Source organism: Macrobrachium rosenbergii, chromosome 3, assembly GCF_040412425.1.
Source record: "Macrobrachium rosenbergii isolate ZJJX-2024 chromosome 3, ASM4041242v1, whole genome shotgun sequence".
NCBI lineage: Eukaryota > Metazoa > Arthropoda > Malacostraca > Decapoda > Palaemonidae > Macrobrachium > Macrobrachium rosenbergii.
This window is the reverse complement of record NC_089743.1, coordinates 89,355,360-89,380,213: the sequence shown is the minus strand read 5'-3', so window position 1 is coordinate 89,380,213 and position 24,854 is coordinate 89,355,360. Positions and strand designations below refer to the sequence as shown.

Here is a 24,854-nt window from a genome sequence, read left to right as displayed (position 1 = left end):
TGAAAGAGAAAAATATCTATGTGGCCTATTACGAATACCATAATCTTATCCCTTTAAACATAAATCAACATCTTCCTTTTCCTCGATTAGAAATACACTTTGCTTCTTTTACCGAGTAACAATATTACTCTCTCCTTTCCACATGTCTTTCAAAGCCTACGGTCAACATTCCGATTCCCTAATATGGGGTATTACCGATACCCTAATTCAGTTCTGCCAAGGAATATATAGTGAATAGTCGTTACCCCTTTACTTACACCAACATTCACTGAGAGGTCAAGGAACTTTGGAAGTTCTCAGTTCTAGCAATAAAGATTACTCTGAACTGAAGTCATATTCCTGGAAAAGATCGCCTCATGAGGAGTAGAATAGAATATAGGGTTAGGTCAAAGGCCAAGTGCTGGGACCTACGAGGTCACTCAGCGCTGAAACGGAAACTGGCAGTAAAAAGGTCTGAGAGGTGCAACAGGAGGCAAACCTCACAGTTGCACTATGAATCAATTGTTAGGAGAGGGTGGAAAGGAAGATGGGAGAAAGAGAATATGAAAGGAGGTACAGTAAAAGTCCTCATGAGGAGTATTCATCTTTCTTCATATTATATGAAAATTTTATTTCATATCAAAACATTCATAATTTCAACCGCGAAAGACATGACTCAAGGTGAAACAAATTACTATACGGGAACAAGATTATAATTCATAATTTAATATCTTTCTGATTCCTATTATAATAATAATAATAAAAACTATAGATACGGAACGACTTCTATTACCATAACTGATTTCAAGAAGCCACGTGGAAGAGGATTCCTAAAAAAGAGTAGCCATTCCATAACAATAATTACCAAGCCACTGCTGCACCACCTAAACCCTACCACTATCGAAATGCCTTTACAGACCCCCCAGCCAAAATCAACACCTACACAACATCCTAACCGGCGCCCACCTCTACTCATCGCTACTGCCCCTCCATCAACACACCCATTCCACAACCCCAAACGCCTACACGATACACCCGTCCCCCCGCCGCCTTGTTAAACACGGGGCAACCCCCTCCTTCATATCTGATGCATATCTCTATTGGCGAGTTTCTTCCAGGACATTAAGGGCGTCAGGGTCTGTTGACAATTTTCCTTGTGGGGTCTTCCTAATGATGAGTTACTGGACATGCGTGATGGTAAATACGCTTTAGCAGGTTGTACGTATGGACGCCAAGTAGATTCTTTGTCATACATATTGGCATGAATACTGACCCATATACTGTGTGTATATATATATATATATATATATATATATATATATATATATATATATATATATATATATATATATATATATATATATATATATATATATATATATATATATATATATATATATATATATGCATATATACACATATATATCACACATTACCACAGGTGAAAAATAAGAGACGGGGTGTATTTGTGACTTCTAATACTCTGTATCACTCCTTCGTCAATGGATTGAAAATAAGTCGAAACCGGTCAGGACCTACACCCCGTCTCTTCTTTTTCACCTGTGGTAATGTGTGATAAATGAATCACGTCTAAAAGTGGTTATAATCATCATACATATACGTATATATATATGTATATGTATATACTGTATATACATGTAGGTTATATACATATATATACTGTATACATATATAACATAAATATATACATATATTTACATAAACATGCACATATGTCAAAGAAAAAACATGCATCATAGTAGAAACGAGAGTTTTCGTTACATGTTCTGTACAAGTACAGAGAATAAATACTAGTAATCTGTACAGAGATTATCGTACACATCACCTGCCAGAAAAAAACTTACTCAAGATAACACAAGAGCAAAGGCACAGCGGTAAAGGAGGCAAAGTTAACCCACCTGTCCATTAACGAAAGGCAAAAAAATTATCGACATCCAAATACGGGAAAGGGACACGGCAGTAACATCTACAAGTTCCACCCACAGAGTGGGCGAGGGAGGCGCCCCCGGGGGGTGGGGGGGAGTTCACTGCACCTTCTCTCTAAATTAGGGCTTTTAGCCACGTCGCTTACAAAATATAATCTAGAAATATAATATTTCAGTCATGAGGATTTTTCCTTTTAAAAAAGAACTATTTGATATCAACTTCATCTTGTCAACTTGCGCGAACCTTCAATGATTTTTAGGAGCAACGACCGATGGGATGGGCATCCTCATTCACTTTTCTAGCCCAGGCCGGAAGAAAACAAGAATAAAAGTAAATGAAAGAAAAAGGATTCAGTTTGACAACAGGGAAAGCATTAGGTCTGTAAAGACTTCATAAACACCACGAATTTAAATCGCTGCGTTACAGCATTCTAGATACAAAACTCAAAACAATAACAAAAACATGACAACATAAATATTCAATCATCATGACAACATAAATATTCAATCATTTCATCCGATTAAACAAAGAAATCGGCGAAAAACAACCAAGGCATCTGCAAAAACCCTGAAAATATTTTGTTTGTTGAAATCGATCGAGAATTGTATTTCCCATAAATTCATTTGTAACGGATTATGAGTCAGGCTACTTCTTCGTTACCCTCTATGCTTTCTTAAACCTTTATATCAAAATCAGAACGACACAATAAGGTATTAACTTGAAATGCCATCAAATGCCATTGACCATTGTCACTCTGACGCCTTTCTTTTAAAACCAAAGGCCGATGAGGCAGGCAACTTAATGTCCCATCCTAATCCAGGTCCGGAGATAAAAAAAAAAATAGGAAAATCACGGATAAAAGGGCTGGGCTTAACCGCCTTTTAAAAAAGAAAAATTCTCAGTCAGGAAAACCAGAGGCAGGAAGTGTATTCCGAATCTTGTAGCACAGGGAACGAGACAGTCACTGAAGTGGGCAATCCTATGAAGCTTATGTATTTACACAGATCAATCAATCAGTTACTAGAAAATCTACTGTACATCTTTTTTTATATATTTTTTGTCGAGCTTAATCTAACGCAAGGCATCGAATATTTCATCAATGGATATACTGAAGCAGGTGTGTCCTTTTGACAACGACTACTTATCAAATACTTATTGGCAAGTGGGCAACCCCCATTACAAGTTAAGTTATATCTTAGTTTAATCAGACCACTGAGCTGAATAAAAGATATCCTAGGGCTGGCCTGAAGGATCAGATATATTTTACGTGGCTGAGAACCAACTGGTTACCTAGCAAGGGACCTACAGCTTATTGTGGAATCCGAACCACATTATGACGAGAAATGAATTTCTATCACCAGAAATAAATTCCTCTAATTCTTCATTGGACAACCACCACTAGAAGCATTCTGAGAACAAAATAATAAAATAAATACCGTAAAATCCAGAAGTAAATTAAAACATTATCCTTAAATCTCAAATCATTTTTTCATAACTGATTAAATTAATAAATAGATCATGAACTATAAACAATAACAATTTATTCTTTGATGAACGCAAAGAAAGTGAAGGTCATGAACATCCCATTCATACTATCTCCATTCAGCTTAGGAAATTAATTACAACCTGTAATGGCCGTACACAAATAGTAATCGAGGAAGCATAGTCTCCATTATACTTAATTCCACCACAGTTGAAAAATTCACAATGCGTTCTTTTAAAAAATATCCTTCTGCGACTTACGGGGGGAATTTTTAAAACCAGCTGCATAAAAAATTATATTTTTAGTCCCACAGTCCAGCTCTTCCATACACAACTCATATTCACATCTCAAGCAGATATTACGTAAAATATCTATAGGCTAAGTAATTTCACAACATCACGAATCTGTGGTGCATCACTATATTGTGATCGAAAATAATGAGTAAAAAACCACAATAAGGTAATTGATAAACTTTTTTGTATTTTTTTGTATCTTGAAAAATACAGTTTACCAATTACATTATTGTGGCTTTTTTACTCAATATCATGAATGGACGAGTGAATGAAAAACTGCGTAAGATAAGGACCTATTTAGCAACTTCCAAAGCATCTAAATACAAAATTATGATAACATGAGTTTTACATTCAACATCTAAAGTAAATTTTAGGATAAATAAGCATGCAATGCTGCTAAAAAAAATTTCAAAGGATGCTAAGAGAAGGAAAATTATCTAATCATCACTTCGCTATTTTTTTTACGAAAAAGAAGGTAAGACATAACAAAAAAAGAAAAGAACCTAAATGGTCTACCGTTAGAAAAGGAGAGAAATAATAAATAGAAGGATAACTGGAATTCTCACTACAAGGAAAGTAAAATTTCTTGAACTTTTTTTTTTTAATTAAACTAGATGAAAACAGTCACTGGAATAACAGTTACGATTCAAATAGAAAATCTGTAAATAAAACGAAAACATTAAGAACAAATTTCCATAGAATTATGCAACAAATGACATATGGCAGAGATCAGTTAAAAGGCAGGCAGAGAGAGAGAGAGAGAGAGAGAGAGAGAGAGAGAGAGAGAGAGAGAGAGAGAGAGAGAGAGAGAGAGAGAGAGAGAGAAATAAAACTCTCCAGGAAGACAGAAATTAATAATCCGGTACTTTTAAGACAGAGAAAAGACATTGAAAAAAAAAAAATTTCCTTTAGTTATGAAATATACAAATGAAATTAACTAGTATCATGTTTCAAGATGGTTTCTACAAAAAGTGGCTGCAAACAGAGAGGAATTTAAAACAACTCAGTATTTTGGAAATGAAACGCATTAGACTGAAGAACAAGGCATCTGAAGGAATGTGCTTCATTACAATCGCGCTTGAAATTTGTACATGAAGTCCATTAAGCAATATTAGGCGTTTTATCTATTAAAGGAACTAAAGAACTGAATCTGTGTGGCCTTTAAAATCCCAAGATAAACAACGTAATGTAATATCATCAAAGCAACTTAGTGTTACATAATTTATCTAGTAAATTGATATCATCAGGCCCAACTTATTTCGTAGAGGTCAATGAAACCACGAATACACATGTATTACAAATATACATGAGTTATCTGACAATCGCTTCACATGCATGAGTCATCCATACACAAAAAAAAATCTCTCGTGCGTATATACATAAACGTGTTTATTTGCGTATCTATTATGAAACACAGATACTTCAGATACCAAAGAAAAATCCACAAACTCAAACTGAAGGGAGGAAAAATAAACTGAAAAGTAAATGCCTTAAAATAGAATGCCTAACATGGAGGATTCCTTATCAAAGATAAAGCTATATAAGATTTAATGCCAGAGCTGTTTATCAGCAAACATCAACCATACAGGTGATTTCCTAAACGCTCTATCGCTGTTGCTGACAGCTGTCAGCGATTTTGAAAGCTGACGACATTCGGCAACGTGTATGAGAGAGAGAGAGAGAGAGAGAGACCAACTGGCGTACAACCACTGTCTTCAGGACCGAACTCAATTAGCCTATGCACTTATGGAAATGTGGTGTGTGGCATGCATTTCTTATCAGGTTCTTTTCGTAAAATATAAGTGGACAAAATACCCAAAGAAGTTGAAACAAGAAAAGAAGACATGTTAAGCCAGAATTGAATGACGTATTGCCTTGTACAGAATCAGTCAAGTGTGTCAGACGTATTCAAAACATTTTTCATGTCTTGGAAAATATTTTACCGTCCTCAAATGTCAAGCAAAACAAAGAATCGAACGGTAGGAGTTTATTTTGGAAATATGGACTTCGTTTCAGAACAGCAGAAGGAGAAAGACTAGCATTCAGAGGTCAAGCATCTTGGGTCAAACGAGCTTTCTTGTAAAACGAGAAATTTTCCATCCAAAAATGTTCACTTGTTAAAAAAGCAAATGATTACAAGCATTAGGTAAGTGAAAGGTAGTTTTAAATTGCAAGTATGATGCGGATTTTCGTACAGTGTATAAAATTACAAAGCAGAAGAAATTAGAGAGAAAAGAAATAGTCGTTAGGTTAGCAGAACAATTCATTTTTGCCTGACCGGACGTGTTACATACGCGCCGTAAAGTACCGCGGCTGATGTCAGTTCCTCCTGTCATTAAACTTTCGGTTTTGTATTTCGCGCGATTTTATTCATAAAAACAAACACCATAGCCCTGTGAAAGTAGTCTCGCCACACCACTGGGCATCCCCAGATCGACCCCTTGCGGGGGTAAGCACTTTGGGCCTCCTTCCTGAAAAATTCAGCGTCCCAGCTGACCTAAGCTGTGGATGGGATATTTTGATAGTAACTTGCATGAAATCAACAGCCAATACCTAAAAGTTATGTTAACACACTTTGGAGACTCTCTCTCTCTCTCTCTCTCTCTCTCTCTCTCTCTCTCTCTCTATATATATATATATATATATATATATATATATATATATATATATATATATATATATATATATATACATATATATACATATGTATATATATATGTATATATACATATATGTAATGTGTGTACATATATATACATAATAAGTATGCATACATAAATATGTAGCTTACATAGTCGTAACTACAGTAGTATAGATTTTGGAATTATATATAAATTTCAAGGCGAGAATCGATGAAAGCCTATTTTTAATTCGTTATTTACACATTCTGACACTCCAATAGTGTCACTGAAAAAACTTGAAATGAACAAAAAGATTAAAATAAAGCAAAATCACATGAAACAAATACAAATGAAATCTCACATCCTAAACATGCCTCCTTTCAAAATGCCACGAAAAGCATAATTACATTTTGAACTGTTCACAGGGTTTAAGGATGACTGCTTCAGTCTAATTTGTTTCAGTTCTAAAATCCTAAGTTCTGAAACATTTCTGGATGTTGAAATAAAGAATATTATTATTATTATTATTATTATTATTATTATTATTATTATTATTATTATTATTATTATTATTCTGAATCCTCTCTATTTGCAGCCACTTTTCGTAGAAGCTATCCTTAAACACTGAAGCCAGTTCATTTTTAAGCTAATTACTTTATAGAGTTTATGATCTCATTTGTATTTTTGAGATTTTTCTGCTATTTCGATGTCTTTGTAATTATTTTCAACTTTTTTTATAACAGTAATATGAAGTGCCAAAACGTCTAAATAAGGAAAAACAAGTTTATTTTTGTTGTTCCTCGTCCTAAAATATAATATATAAAATATAAGTAATATATATATTTATATATATAGTATATATACATATATATATATATATATATATATATATATATATATATATATATATATATATATATATATATATATATATATATATATATAGCTGAGGCGATGTCTCAGGAAAGCCTCATAGTTTATCATCAAGTTCCCTGGGATGAGTTTGTTAGCCCCAAGCCCTTTTCCATCCTGGCTGCAAACCACAGTCAGCTAACCACTAGATACGTAATTCACTGCTGGTATCAATGGTCACAGTCAAATTTTCTGGAAATTGGCACAATTTGTACCCCCATTGTGAAATTAGACTCTCGTCTCTTGTGTATGTGTGTGTATGTTTTTGGATTATGTATATAGGAGTGTATGATTTTGTTTTCTTAGTGCAGAATTATCACTTGTTCCATTCTTAACTCAAATCAACATGATGTAACAATTAAGATGACAGTGCCTTCAACAATGCACACTGTTAATAAATGACTCCTTCTAGAAAGCATAACGAATACTCTACAACACACAATTAATATCCAAATTTATTACTGGTCCTCAAAAAAACCTGAGGATTACTGGGTGAGAGAGAGAGAGAGAGAGAGAGAGAGAGAGAGAGAGAGAGAGAGAGAGAGAGAGAGAGAAAATTTCATATCGGATTTCTATTACACTTAATTTGCTTTCCATAATGGGAAACAATACAACTCATCAGTTCTCAAACAACATTGTACGTGAAAAACTAATATGTGTGTCATCAGAATCATCCTATACAAGAAAACCATTTCACTACATCTGAAGAGGAAAAACAAAATGACCAAAAAATATAAAATGAACGTGTGAAGAAAAATACAAGGCGAAGAACGCCAATGACTGGCTGTATAGGACTCGTACCAACGTCGAAACACCTCCCATCTCATCTTTTATTGATTTATTGAAAGAATGATTTGGCGTTATTCCAACAACGCCATATACGTCGTTTCTTTAATAAAAATCCAGCATGATAACTGTACTCTCTCGAAACAAACAAAATAAAACAAGTGAACATCAACGCAATGGTTCTCTCTCTCTCTCTCTCTCTCTCTCTCTCTCTCTCTCTCTCTCTCTCTCTCTCTGTGCTTTTAATAAAATTCTGAGAGTAGCAACACCGTAAAGGGTCCCACAGACCCACAAGTGTTCTAAACAAAGTCTATTTCATAGGGGATTATGACACCACCTGATATAAACAGAGAAGCCCTTGGGGGATTTTAACTCTGCTTGCAAGCACAGACGCATCATTTTCCTGTTCCTGCACAAGTACCGTTTACTAAATCCAGTGAAGGACTAACGCACGAACGCACGTTTTATTAACACTCTTTACGATGCCCAACAAGGCCATTCATGGCCCCTTTATTAACCGTTAAATTCACACAACTAATTAATTGTTAGCTAATTATATTTTCAACATGACCCACTAGAAATAAGTGAAATGTTTGGCTTCTAAATGAAAAGGGAAACTTTTGTCTCTATAAATTCTTCACACGCCTTCGTCGATGATGCACATCCAAAGATACCAACTCATTAAATAAACTAAGCTAAGACTACTGCCTGACATCAGCTGGACGTTCCGCTCTTAACAGTGTACACAACTCGTTAAAACTTTTTGCACACCATCACAACTCCACTTCCTCACTGCACAGTTAAAATCTCAGGAAACACCACGAAAGCTCATGCACAGTACATGAATGCATGGAACATATTCCAAATGTATTCCAACGGAAACTTGAAAAAATGCGATGCAAGGGCTTCAGAATTCGACTCTGCTGAACTCGGACTCTCTATGTCGTTCTTTCCAACGTCACATCTTGGCTGTACGGATAACATTTAACGCATCACAGAACGAATGACACACCTTGAAGCTTACGCAAGGCACACGAATATACTGAATGTATCTCAGTGTAAATTAAAAAAATAATCCAGGGGTTCAGAGTATGACCCTGGAGAACGCCACCTCTCTCTCCTCACCAGCAGCGAGCTTAAACAGCACAACACGACCACTCTACACCACCACACACAATACCGGCCGTGCAGACGTTTAAGACCCTACCCTCTCTCTCTCTCTCTCTCTCTCTCTCTCTCTCTCTCTCTCTCTCTCTCTCGGACGATGGCGGTTGCCCTTACACGACCCCAACGAGTCCCTCAACAGGAAACACAGGAAGAGAAAAATATTTTATAGCAACGAACAGAAGAACGCTGGGGAAAACGAAGCGTCATGGAAAATGGAAACACTTATTCATTTCATCACTAAAATTTTAATAAACTTTAAACCACCAAAATGACAAAAGTTGCATTTGAAGTCATTTTCAGGCTAATCTCAGCAAGTGAAAATGACTAAAATATGACAAGCTGTCGCTTTTAGGTTTAAAATTTTTCGCGCATTCCTGAAATCGAATAAAGCAAAAAGAACCCTCCAAAGAAATCTTCAATACAATGGACGATAACGACAGGAAACAATTAACTTATAAACGGTAAAGAAACACACACTGTTAGTATAATAATCATAAAATGCAATGAATAAAACAAGTCTGTATCTTAAGTAAGGAAATACTGAATTTCCTACTAAAAAATTAAATGAGACATGACGTACAGATGAAGTGATAAGATATGAGCGAGAATATGAAACGTGACAAAAAGAAAGAGAAAACAGAGACATGACGGAAAATTAAGAGACAAGTGAAACATGACGAAAAGAAGATAGAGAAATTAAATGGGACTAGATTAAAAAAATAGATGAACAAAAAGGTGTGCGTAAATGCATTCTTCAGTGGTTAGTGGGAAACCGACTGACGAGGAACTGTCTCAGCGGCGGAAGTGTATCTGGAGGAGACATTTACAAGGACAGGACCTCCCAGGGGAGCGGAAAGATGTGATCATAGGAATTAAAGAATGCTGTTGAGGATATTTTGAGTGTCAACACGAAGCGTAAAGCCGACGATTGAGTAAATACACGCGGTTTCATAGATGTTCAAGATTTGCCAAAAAGGACACATGTCTCTCTCTCTCTCTCTCTCTCTCTCTCTCTCTCTCTCTCTCTCTCTCTCTCTCTCATATATATATATATATATATATATATATATATATATATATATATATATATATATGTTACGACTAAACTTTATAGTAATGAACAATATAAAACAATTATAATTTAAAAATATTTATTAATTACTTTATAGTAATGAACAATATCGTAAAACAATCATAATTTAAAAATATTTATTAATTTAATGTCCCCGTGCAATTACCATACATATATACCTGTGTATATATATATATATATACATATATATATATATGTATCCCACATTACCACAGGTGAAAAATAAGAAACGGAGTGTAGGTCCTAACTGGTTTCGAATCACATACAAAAGTGATAATAATCATATATATATATATATATATATATATATATATATATATATATATATATATATATATATATATATATATAATACATAAGTATATATACATATATATCACATATAATATATATATATATATATATATATATATATATAATATATATATATATATATATATATATATATATATATATATATATATCATACTTCCATTCACATCAAACTCAGAACATGCTGACCGATATAGGATTACCAGTAAATAAAGAAACCACAAGACGTGTAAGATTCCCAGCTACAAGCGAAGAGCACAAGATCTTCAGCAATCACTAGTTCAGGTTATTTTAATTACACAACGTCATCTGTAAATTTCACTGGAAGCTAAACGCGGTACCGATGGTGGGAAATGACGTTTGTAAAAGTGCTGCGAATTTTGAGTGCTCTTCTATAATTCGGTCAAGTGTGAACGAATGTGTAAGTATGTATATTGTAGGTGTGGTCTTGTTAGAAACTGAGTGTTCGTGTTAATAAGTGTAAATAATTTAGTTACATTCTCTAAATATATCACTATCAGATTTCTCAGCACTGGTTCTTTCCCTGAGACCCAAACTCTCTCTCTCTCTCTCTCTCTCTCTCTCTCTCTCTCTCTCTCTCTCTCTCTCTCCTCTGACCTTGCACTCGAATCCACAAACAAAACTTCAATCAACGCCTCCTTCGCTCCTCGATCTGCAGACATTTACAAACGCGTTAAAAGCGTGAACTGATCAACGTTCAGACAGTCGGCAGTCGAATACCGAAAGACCATGTGCGCACTCTACGCTGAATCACCACTGGACCACTTGAGGAATCTCGTGACAACTGCAGGTAAATGCACATAGCACAGTCAAGTCTTTGATGAGTCACTGCGCAGCAAGAACGGCAATTTTCCCCAGCCAAGCATCGAGGTCGCATTCATCAAACAAGCAAATGAAGGAAAATCTCATTATGGTTTATGCAAGCACAAATAAATATGCTATGAATGTTTACATACCGTGCTCACGTGTGTAGGTAATTGTTTTACTGTTAAAAGCGATTATTTCAAGGGAAAGATTTCCAATAGCGATTATTTCAAGGGAAAGATTTCCAATAGCGATTATTTCAAGGGAGAGATTTCCAATAGCGATTATTTCAAGGGAAAGATTTCCAATAGCGATTATTTCAAGGGAAAGATTTCCAATAGCGATTATTTCAAGGGAAAGATTTCCAATAGCGATTATTTCAAGGGAAAGATTTCCAATAGCGATTATTTCACGGGAAAGATTTCCAATACCGATTATTTCAAGGCAAAGATTTCCAATAGCGATTATTTCAAGGGAAAAATTTCCAATAAAGTATCAAAGTCATAGTTTATGACACTGATTATTTTTCTTTTTGCTCAAAATAATATAAATATTAATCTTAACACGTATTTTCCATATCCATCCTTTCACCAAATCCTGTCAGGTTTTCTTCTTAATTTTTGGACATCAATTTGGCACACTATTTCAGCAATGTTTTTATTGCGCAAACCACAAGCAAAGAAATGACATTTTCCCTGGCAACAAATCCGAAAAATTTCACTGATCTATAAAATTCAATAACCGTATCAGGTTAACCAATGAACCCTTTCATCAAATACCCTCGAAATGAGTTTATTTGTTCTCAAGATATTTTGTGAAAACACGGACACATTGTACAGATTCACTGCCAATTCTTAATCAATGCTAAATCATTCATCTGGAGAGTTTGCCCAACAAATGTTTTTCTCATATTTCATCAAAATTCGCTCGTTTGTTCTTGAGGAATTTCGTTTTGTTTGTTTACAGAGAGACAAACAGTGGAGTTTCTATTATCCACGAAAAATGAACAATCTGCATATGCTACAGATCCCACCGTGTGCTCTAGAAATATTTTATGAACACGGAAACACATAGTGAGTCAAAACATCACCACATTCTAACACTGTTTTTCGCAGGCCGAAGAAAACAACAGCAACCACTACAGCAAGATATGCTCATGTCCCGTGTGAATAAATTTGCCAAAGGTGAACTTATCACCTTCTTTGACGTATGACAAAACAATCCTATAGACTGCACCGACGGCCCCGCTATCAAGGCCGTCACTGGCAAAGATAAAGCCATACATTACCGGCACTGCTTGGGATATGAAATGTTTGGTAAAGGGCACGAGGCACTTTAGGATGGAATGGCAGAGGCCCCAGAAAAGATGGGAAGATGGAAAACTTCGATAAGAAAAGTCATAAACTGACACCATCGTCATTTTCACATTTCGTGGGACTTGAAACAAAAAAAAAGGTTTATGGGGTAAGTAGATGTGGCGCATTCCGAATGACTGCATACAAGCGGACGTTGTGTATGGTAAGAGTCAAAACAATTCCTCATTCACGGGGAACTTCAACGAGATATTCCGAAGTATATCCTCAAAAATTCATTATTTCGCATAAAACTGCACCTGATATACAGAAACTGAGCAACGATCTACTTAACATTTAAAAATTCCACCAAAGTGCCTGTTGTCTAGTCCGAAACACAAACCGGAACACGAAACTAACAAGAAAAAATGAGAAAAAATAAAAAGTATTACGAGAGAAGGCAACCTGGCAGCCACCCACCCACCTACGCTCTCCGCACTAACAAACCTCCAACCATAAATTTGACGATATCGCATACCACTTCTCCTTCATTTAGCGGCGATTCGCATATCTCTGTATATATACGGGAACTGATAAAGATAAGGTCTTCTTTGACAAAAGGCGACTCGTCGTTCTTGTTCAAGGAATGTCGCAGTGACTCGTCAACAAGAGAATAACGTTTGGCGCCAGCCACCCTTGCAGATTCCCAAATCTGACGTCACCTTTGGATTTGTCCTGCGATGCCTGAAACCGTCTTTATAACAGCTCTCTCTCTCTCTCTCTCTCTCTCTCTCTCTCTCTCTCTCTCTCTCTCTCTCTCTGTACCATCCGGGACACCTAATCTCCTTCTCAGCTTCAACCGAACAGTAGTATGAAGGATCACAACAAAGACTTAGGTGCAATCCCAGGACTTGCAAGCGTCCTATTTTTGTAATCCTTTGAAACTGTACATCGGTTCGTAAAACTTAAATCTTCCCATTAAACGTCTTTAACTGCTTGGCGATAAAACGAGGAATCACACAACAAATCCCCTAAATGTTCCAAAGCTTTTAACAAGATTTAAAAAAGCGTAATGCTTTTATGGTACCGTATTTTCACCAAGCCAGACACAGGACGGAGCATTTTGTGAATGGCTGAGACATCACGTCATACGTTCTGCACCTCACCCCTCGCCATCCCTTCCCCCTCCCCCCACCCCTAACCCCAAGGGTGCCTAAGCCCACTTCCCAGCTGCCTACTTCGCACAAGCAGATACTTTACAATTTGCAGTCATATCTTATTTGCTGTCTGTCACAGCATTTGCTGTTTGTCACAGCATTTGCCGTACGTGTATCATGTAGCTTCCCTCTCCCCCCCCTCGTCCATACCTCCCACAACAACAAAGTTACTAAAGTAACCTTTTCTTAATTTTCCTCTTTTCCTCTCACTCGGCAAAACATTCTTTGGCATGTAAGGAAGGTGTGTGGTAGGATTTTGATTGAGGGAAAAGAAAAAAGAAAGCAGGATGGCTAACAGGGGAAGAGCAGTGTTGGTTTATAACAAGGAAGAGCACGTTGATCAACAGTTTGAAACGTTTCACTATTTATATGGAAATGGAAACAGCTGGGTCATATTTGGCATATATTAAACCCAGAAAAGCTTATAATAAAACTGATGGCGATGCAATGCCGATAAGAAAGTCATGAGAGGAGTGTCTACTGCAAGGGGATGCACTTGACCCATCAGTAGAAAAGTGGCTTTCACTCTGTCAGGCCAAAAGTAGTTCAGCATTTCTTGAGCAACAGGTGAGCAATTCTCCATTTCACAAGGATACCAACATTACTTTTAAGCAGTATTTTTGTAAGCCAGGAACAAGGTGGAAGCTAAAGAGGCGAACTGTTTACGCAACATATGTGGCATGAAGCTGCCACTAGCCTCTACAAGCCACACTGGCCCTTGTCCTACCAGATGTTGACGTTAGGATTGCTATTTGGGTAGTGTTATTACACTAATTATAGGGAAGGTCTGGTCATTAGGGTGGCACAAATCAGGATTCACAAAAGACAAGAAAAACAAAAGCAAGGTGAGAGTTGTGCACTGTGAAAGTAAAGGGTAAGAAAGCATTATAAAACTAAACAATCTGGACTGCTAGCTTTCATGGGGAATGAAGGTCGCATTTTGCCAGACAAGCCAACTTAAGATGAAGAAAGATTCTCTCTCAGCAGAAAGAGCAACGACCAAAACAGTACCTGCACAAGAGGCAGAAAGCTCAAGTTACATGCCCTCTTCAAAGGAATACCCATTCTGTTTCATTCTGGAGGAACGAAGACCAAGTATACCTGGCAAAGAGATGGCAAGGGAATAGGGAATATCCCCGCTGGGGAATTATCGCCGAAGGGGAATTATAAGTGATAAATGGATCGGTACTGCCGGGTCTCGATCCCTCGGCATAGTAACCTTCCAACGACCAAACTCAAAGGAACAACGACTGAAAAAAAAAACTGAAAAACAGAATGCCACGTCGCTTTGAGAGGACATAAATCAATTTTGACCTCCTAAAATTTATGCACGCTCCTCCACATCGACCTGAAATGTAAGTGAGCATTCATGAATAAATCACTATTTTTCACACCTCGTTTTTACTAAATCTGACAGCGGCTTCGACGAGGCAGATGGATTTGTGAGACTCACTTGCTGGGGTCTATACTATCAAGTTAGTGGATTGGTTGAGAGCAGCCCTGCAACTTATATAGAAAAACTCTTTTGAAATACTACCAGAAACTAGGCTTAGAAGCAACCCTAAATCATTTCTGCAGTTTCTTAATCCCTTAAACTTTCTCTCTCTTTTTCCCAAAAATCCTTTGTTTATCAACCCAGAAAACTGCCACATGTCTTGTTCTGGTAAATTTTCTATATGCATTTTTGGACATTTTCTCTTTATGATACGATTTGGTTCGAGTCTATGCAAGACTTAATGTTTTTAAAACTTGATCCAAAACAAAGCTCTCATTGATTTTGTAGTCTTTCTCACAAGAAAAAAAAACGTAAATATCATGTGTACAAGTTTTCGGGCTTTTTCAGTTGTAAATAAATGAAAATGGATTTTCTTCAATTTGTTGCTCTATCTTTGGCATATGATTCGCTCGGACATTTGAAGTATATATAGTATAGCATTTGTATATCGAATGGGGAAAGTTAACTGTACCCCGAAATATGCTTTTACTTTTCTTGAATATAGTGATGGACATAGTTCTTACTTGCAGTTATTCAAACGTATGTTTCTCTGCATTCACACTCACATAGGCTACATACATACACACACATTACACAGATATACAAAAACATAATTTTAAATAAAACACAAACACACTACCCTGGCCACCCCCCCAACCACACACACACACACATATATATATATATATATATAGATATAGATATATATATATATATATATATATATATATATATATATATATACATATATACTGTATAGATATATCTATATATAAATATATATCTGCAACATTAAGCCCTTTTGTCCAACAGGAGATGGTTCCGAGAAAGGCCATTGAATGGCTTCCATATCAACCGCTTCATACACCTATAACGAAGGGCCATCACCATTTACCTTTTAGTTTTCTGTAAAAGAATACTGTTGTGACGGCTGTCTGTCCATCCGCACTTTTTCTGTCCGCCCTCAGGTCTTCAAAACTACTGTGGCTAGAGGGCTGCAAATTGGTATGTTGATCATCCATCCCTCCAATCATCAAACATACCAAACTGCAGCCCTATAGCCTCAGTAGTTTTTATTTTATTTAAGGTTAAATTTAGCTATAATCGTACTTTTGGCACCACTATAGGTACCAACAACAGAGGCTGAGTTTCATGGGCCGTGGCTGAGGCCACCATCGGACCGTGGCTGAGTTCATGGGCCGTGGCTGAAAGTTTCATACAGCAATATAAGCTGTACAGACCACTCGATTGCGCCGAAGAAACTAGTTTATCTTGCACCTAATTTGTCACTTTCTGGATATTGCTCACACAATCTAGCCAACTCCTCCTACAGTAGGTCTTCATATGCTCCTTTTAGCCACCCCATCTTAGGGCATCCTAAACCCTTTTCTCTGAAATTTTGTAATTGTACGCTCTTTCCAACAACCTATTATTCCCTATCTCAAACCATCTCAAAACACTCTAATCCATCCTTTTGCCTAATGCTACCTTTTGTGCAACTTCTGCATATCTCAGCATTTCTAGCTCTCATTTCATCTAGCGGCCCATATGCTAAGTAAATAATCCATCTCATCAGCTTCCACCCTCCTTCTTTTATTTCCATCCAACAACCACAATCCACTTCCATACAGTAGACAAGAATTAGCTGAATAACCTCCTCTTACAATACCGCCACGGCTTTCATAGATATATATACCCCAAGTTTTCTCCAAATCATTTGCACACATCCTGTCACCTTCCCAGTGGCATGTGTTCTGTTATTCTTCACATCTTCTCTCCGTCTACCATCATCCAAACTAATTACTCCTAAATACCTACAAATATTTGCTGCTTCCATCCTTTCGCCAACCATATTAACCTTTGGTTTCCATTTACCTAATAACCTTACTCGTGCTAAATTTACTCTTAAATTTCACCGTGGAAAGAAAAGGTTTCTCATTTAATTCTCGTTACGACTCAAGACTTGCAGTGATATATGACTCCAAAAGGTTTGAGGAAATTGATAAGTTAAGAGGTCATTGTGGCTATCTGATATATACACCCTCATATAACCATACGCACACATAATACATACATACATACATACACATATATACAATATATATATATATATATATATATATATATATATATATATATATATATATATATATATATATATATATATATACATATGTAAAAATCAACACACAATCACGTGTGGTACAGAAATAAATTTCTGACTCATATCAGGATCGAGCCCAGGTCTTTCAATTGAAAGGCAAGGGCGCTGCCCACTTCTTTTATGACTTGTATGGCCTGGTGTGCAGCGCCTTTGCCTTTCAATTGAAAGACCTGGGTTCGATCCTGATGTGAGTCAGAAATTTATATATATATATATATATATATATATATATATATATATATATATATATTGTGTTATGTGAATGAAAACATTTTCCCTAAAAAGCCAGTACACATCTCTCCAAGCAACTTGATGCTTGGCGTCAGGGACAACAGCAAAATTTGCGTCCACATTTTTAACTGTATATTGAGCTTACTGTGTTGTTTTTATGGTGAAGCAATATGGCTGTGTATTCTACTGCAGTCAAAATGAGATGTTGCGTTTCCATGTCACTCAACCCTCAAGTGGAAGTATAACGGGATTACTCAGCAGATAAACTGCTCTTGGCATAGGTCTGTCTAGAAAGATACAAAGAGATTCATCGATTGTTGTCTGTAAGCTGACACCAGAGGCTATAAGAAAACGTAGGAAAACTGGGAACAGTCATCAACATCATCGTTAGTATTTTTATGTCTGCTTTTCCCTTTAAGAGGTTGATGCAATTAAGCTCTCTCTCTATCCTTCTCTGTCCTGTGCATTTCTGTCTGAACGTCCATCAAGATCGTTATCTATCCCTTTCTCCATGATTGCCTTGATCTTCCTACAAGTCTTCTCCCTACCACATCCATATCTACTGTTTTTGTGAAAATGGTCCTAACCCCGTTCTCATTACATGTCAAACCCATCTCAGTCTTGGAGATCTGTCTTTTTTTTTTTTTTAGCCTCTTGATGATACATCTCTTCACTAATTCCTCATTTTCGATACAAGCTTCCTACCCAGAATCTCAATACCCATGGTCATACCTCTTCAGAATCACACTTACTTCCTTGTCAGTGTTCATATTTACTCTTCAGAGAATAGCATGTCCTGGGTACATCTCAAATCCTTGCTCTCTCAATACTAATGGGACAATTTTATTTACCAGTAGTCTACCTATCTCTATCCATCTCACCAATGCTGCAGATACTTTTACTAATTGTTATTTTCTCAACACCTGTTTCACATTCAAGGAAGAGAAAACTGATAGTGTTCTTAAATGCACCCTCTGACTACAGAGCTTCAAACCAAGACAGTAGAGGGCCACAGTACAGAGGCTGGATCTGTCAAAGACCAGAAAACAAATGCCATGGAAATGACTTTACCACTGAAATCGAATGTTTATCTGTTTTCCATGCCAACACACATTTATTCTGCAGTCTAAAAATAAAGCATTTATAGAAAAAATATATTGATTTCATAACAAATAAATAGAATGGTACGACGAAAACAGAGATAAGGTGAAATAAGTAGCATTAACCTAGTAAACGCTCACTTCATGCACCTAATTCTTTCCTTTTCGTAACCGGAGTCAGTTCCAAGAATAATTAAGAGATGAGGGGATTTAATCCTTCGCTTAATAATCTGAACGTCTTACAAGGGTAAGTCCTTCTTGATCTGAGAAGAGCCACAAAAAGGAGAGAGACATTTACGTAATACTTAAAGTAGTGATGATAATTACAACTATGAACATCTGTCTTGCTAAGACAAACCTCACATGATCTGCCTCCCAGATGAGCCGGAAAAAGAACAGTATTTGAACAGAAGTACTGAATTATTCTATCTACTGTAAACAAGAAGAAGAAGAAGAAGAAGAAGAAGAAGAAGAAGAAGAAGAAGAAGAGAATGAAAAAAAAACCAACTTCGGCTCCGGACTCAAATATCCTTTTCATCACTTTTAGATAAAATTTCAAAACAGTAAAATAACTCTTAAGCTTTTAATCTGAAATGCAATGCCTCCCAAAGTCCAAGACAGAAGAAAGACAAATAGAAATATCCAACATAACCACAAAAACCTGACACCCAAGCCAGGGATAGCACCAGCTGAACCTGCTATCAAAGAAGAGGAGGGACGCATGAAAATAATAATAACTGCCTGCTGAAGAAAACAATCTTCTTCCTATCCATATCCCAAAGAGAAGCGAATGGATAGCCTACGCGGAAATCGGGCGGGGGGTGAGGGGATGCCTCAGCAACAATGACAACAACGCCCCCGTGAACAAGAGGTCATCTGTCGTTCAGTTCAAAGTGTGTTGACAACTCGCGAGATTTCGGTGTGTAAACAAGACCTCGGCTCGCCTATAAGAAACCATATCTAAAGACAACAGAGGATCAAGGGTGGCCGTCCCTCCCTCCGTCTCGGAAAAGAATAACTTGGCTGTCAAATCATCCCTAGGGATACAGAGTGACCCGAGTTTTTTTTTTAAAGGAGCAACAGACATACGACAGAAGAAAAGGTCAAGTATCATTGGATGGTGTTCTGAGGTTCTTTTACATCTTTTGCAAGGGCAATGTGCACTCTGATAATATCTTAATTGCTCCGGGTACAACCAAAACGCAACCGATTACGAAGTTCAGGCCGTTCATTACGAGAAACAGATACCCTCATGTAAGGGGACGGCAAACGAGATTTATGAGAGAGAGAGAGAGAGAGAGAGAGAGAGAGAGAGAGAGAGAGAGAGAGAGAGAGAGAGAGAGAGAGAGAGTAAAATCTTATCATCAGCGCTGCGATTTAACAAGATAATATAAATAGCCCTTTAATGGTTAAAACAACAAGATTTTCTGACTCTTGTTCATTGTTAACATAGTTCTACCAGCTAGAGAGTATTATGAAATATAACTGCTGTTACATAAAAAAAATCATTAATAAATAATTATTCATTTCTCTTCGGTTTTTAAATAGAGAGAGAGCGAAAGAAAATGGGAGAAATTACCACTCTCGGAAACGAAAGGATTATTGAAATACAAACAAAAAAGTTACTACGGTACCCTAAAGAAAGACGGTTCTTGATTACCTTTTCTTTTCATTTCCACGAGGCTTTAGCAACAGGGGAAAAGCGAGGATAAGGGAGATCTGAAGATCTAATATAACGCTGCATAAAAAAAAAAAAAAAACCTAATATCTCATAAAAAAAAAAAAAAATCTAGCGAGTCATCACTTTTCTTCTGGTGTGCATTTCCAGAAAACGAAAAGAGGAAAAAATGTCAAATTTAATCACACAAATTAATTGAAGTAAATACAGACATTAAAGCCAATAACAGGAAACGCTGAAATGACACGCCCTTACCTGTTCTGGCTCCGGCTCGCTGTCTTTTTCTTTCTCTTTGTCAGATTTCTCGGATTTCGATGAGGCGACTGACTCCGTGGACGTGGATCGCCTCTGCAAAGAAAACGATGAAGGATTATATCAATGAAAGCAAAAAACGAAGGGAAATACGTGAATTTATTCGTACACACACAAACACGCATATATGAGTATAAAAAGCCACACTAATGTAAATGAGAGACTGCATTTTTCCAAAATACAAAAAATTACTCTCTCTCATTTACATGATTGTGGCTTTTTACTCATTATTTCCGATCACAATATAGTGATGCACCACAGACACACACACAGAGACATATATATATACACACACACACACACACACACACATATATATATATATATATATATATATATATATATATATATATATATATATATATATATATATATATATATATATATATACGTACTAGTGTAGGATGTTTCTTCTAAACAAACGTGCAGAAAGCGAGAACTAGACATTAAACACTGTTAGATTCAGTTTTTAATTATAGCTGCTTACTGAGGATAAAACCAAATATATGTAATACGTATATATATACATACATATATATATACAATATATATATATATATATATATATATATATATATATATATATATATATATATGTATTGTGTGTGCAAATCAAAAGCGCTCAATACATAACAGAGAATGACAATAGGCAATTTATTATTCTAACAAGTAATACGATAAATAAATAGAATATAACACATACCATCATTATCTTACTACGGGGAAGGTGAAAAATAAAGAGAAATCTGATCTAAGGCTGTCATTGGGCATAGCACTCATTCAAAATATTCAAAATTCGTGTAATACTTTAATTATACAGAAACTTATTTTTCGCCTAGCTCATAACGATAAATAAATCATAATAAAAATTATTACTGGATATACCTAAACGTCATTTACTCAGGTATCATCCTTGGTTAACACGATCTTTTTTATGGCTCCCTAAAAAAGGACTTGACCGCAACAAAAAATATTCACCAAGATAATCAAGAGAGAATTGATCAGGACAATCTCCTGGGAAGCCGCGTCAGCCAAAGACTGGCGTTTTAAAAAGATTCTCACTCTTAAGAAAGTGTCCTTCGGGATAAAATTCAGTAAACAATCTGCAACAGTGAATAAGACCTTTTAGAGGCGAACACTAAAGTCAAAAAACTACGAAAAGCTGAGTTACTCCGACATCTTTCAGAGACTGCTCAGACTTGGGCTGATCTTCTGTAGGGGTTCACTTCTCGTCAAATTTGTTTGAAACTATTAGAGCATGAAAATACATGATAAGCAATCTAAAAAAAAAAAAACTTGTATCATTATAGCTCCAGACGGTGTTCTTCAAACCAATTTTTCTAAGACTGCAGTGCTTTCCTTATGGTTTTCTATTAAAATTAATCAGTTTACAAGATGAGAAGAATATCAGCTATGTACATCATTTTAAAAAACGCTGTGAAAGTGTACATTGCAAGAGTGGATTTCAAGTGCTCATAGACTGGCTAATTTAGATTTAGCCCCTATGCCCTATCCCTCTGGTAAGTGTGGTAAGGTGTGAAAGGAAGTAAAATGCAACTTGTGGACTTCCGGTCTATTCGATCAACAAAGATTACGAGCATATAGACTGCATCAATATAAACATTACCTTCTTTCCAGCTATGATACTTAAAATTAATTATATACTGATGGTTCCCTTTTACCATTTAATTTTTGCCTAAGACAACTTTGGTAAAGCCCATTCAATTAGGAAATATTTATAACTTCGTAATATCAACGTATGAGCGCAAAATTTGGATGCCCGTCTCCCAAGGCCTTTAATGACAGGAAACAGAGGTTACTGTTGATGATGTTTTAAAGAGCCTAGACCTATTCCACATGGCGTTCCATAGGGTAATTTTCGGAGATCCTGCTATTTTCTAACATTTTTCGTAATGACTTCATTACTGCTCTGAAAACGAGATGACTCGGCTCTTTTTTGCATTTATTCGTTCTTCCCAGATGAGAATGAGCTTGCTCCCAATCTTCATGGATAATTAGAATTTATTGGTAAAGGGCAAACTTATCGAGATATTATACATTATTCTATTTAGCCAAAGACTTATCGATTCCCCGTCTTCTTAGCCCACAGCCGCTTAACTATTCATCTAAATCCTAGAAGGCCCTTGCTGTAAAAAATTAATAGGTTCTTGGAGAATTAGATGTATATTTTTCGAAATGTTGAGCAGAGTAACTCTTGGCTCAAATGTGACACTGAATAGCCAGAATCATTACAGTGGATTAAGATATTCACTGTAATGATTCTGGCTATTCAATGTCACATTTGAGTCAAAACTTACTCTGCTTAACATTCCGAAAAATATCCATCTAATTCTCCAAGAACATATTAAATCTTACATCAGCAGCATCAAGGGCTTTTAACTTCAAGGATTTAGATGAAGTTGTTTAAAGTGGCAGATTCGTCTCTTTCTACAGAAGAAATTCAGGAAAATTATTTGACTCTCAAAAGGTTGCCTGAAGGGTTTGTTCTTTAATAAATGCATTTCTTCTTACTGGACGAATTGTAACTCCTCAAATATGGTTAGACAAATACCAATTATTGGAGATTCTTACAAAATTTCTTCAATAGATTTGTTTCCCACAACTGACATTTTCTGCAGGTTAAAAACTGAAACACAGCTCCTCGGCAGTTCAGCATACAAAGTAGAAGTTTAGCTTTTAAGCAGCAATTGAAAACTTGCAGTGTGAGTTGAAGTCCAGCTGCAAAATGTCTGAAATTATCAGAATTTTACTTGCAGCACCAATATATCTAAGACAAGCTAGCTTTTCCTTACTCCGTCATTCACTAAAGTATTCTTTGAAAGCTTTTCATTTCTGGATTTTATGAAAAATGGACTTGAGACCCTTCTTTTTCGAAGTCATTTAGCTGTATTTATGGTGATCTCCACAGAAAAATATATTCTTCTGATGTCACTGGATACAGGAAAACATAAAGGCAGAGAAAGATGATGCATTAGACATGTTTAGTTTGCAGCTGCTGCTAATACTTTGCAGAAGAAACACAAACATTATTACCGTATGTGCTGATTTGTTTACTGATAAATAGTTTTTATTTTAAATAGGGTTTGGTTTGTCTTAGTGTTTTGTTATATCTTTTTCAACATTTTGTTTAATTATTATGACACAGTAAATACATTTTGTTTTATGACAAAGCGTAAGGTTTCCTACATATTTATATGACTGCCCTAATCTCTTAATTAAAAGTTATTTACTCTAAGATCAAGAAACTATTCATTAAGCCTTTTTTCCATACTCTGAGTCATCAAAATCTGGTATCATAAGTGCACCGTCAAACGCAATACTAGAAATCGGTTAATTATTCTAAATTTTCCAGTTGCTTTTATGAAGCAGTCGCCGAATGTATATTAAAAAAAAAAAATTCTGTATTAAAGTTTCATGAGATTTCATCTTTAATGTGGGTCGGTGTTATCACTTGATGACAGGGCCGATTTATCAATCCGGGGGAGGGGGGGACACCAGGGCATATGCCCCCCCATGAAAAATTATGACAAAATAATATCATAGATGAGAAATACAGAAATGGGATAAAATTTATAAATCTTTTGTAGAAATATATATAAATTGGTGGGCCCCCAATGAAATTTTTCAGGATCCGCTAGTATATTTAACAACAAACATATACTAAAATACTGGTTGGTTGTTTGGTTTAGAATTTGTTTAATGGAATAGGAATTATAAAGTGGACCTTTTGACTCCACCCAGCAAAAACATAAGCTAAAGACGCTGTATACAATTAAAATGTTATCGTATTATTCTGTACCGGCATCAGCATTTTATTGCGTTTTATATTTTATAAAATCTATAAACATAACGGAATACATCTTATTTTCATTATAACTTACATCAACGGCCGATAGAAAGATAAAGAACACAAATTTCGCAAGATA

The 24,854-nt window shown here is 36.0% G+C and overlaps 1 protein-coding gene across 3 annotated transcripts in view; it reads right to left on the bottom strand.

Moving 5' to 3' along the window:
• The window catches only part of Sarm (sterile alpha and armadillo motif), a 727,304-nt gene that overhangs the window by 578,269 nt on the left and 124,181 nt on the right, over positions 1-24,854 (bottom strand). For 2 of the 3 annotated variants that reach the window (XM_067085040.1, XM_067085041.1), the window contains exon 3: positions 20,851-20,943. In XM_067085040.1, the coding sequence (XP_066941141.1) occupies positions 20,851-20,943 (93 nt within the window). Of the gene's footprint in view, positions 1-9,146; positions 9,198-20,850; positions 20,944-24,854 lie in introns of those variants that run through there. The other variant, XM_067085045.1, reaches the window with a different exon arrangement.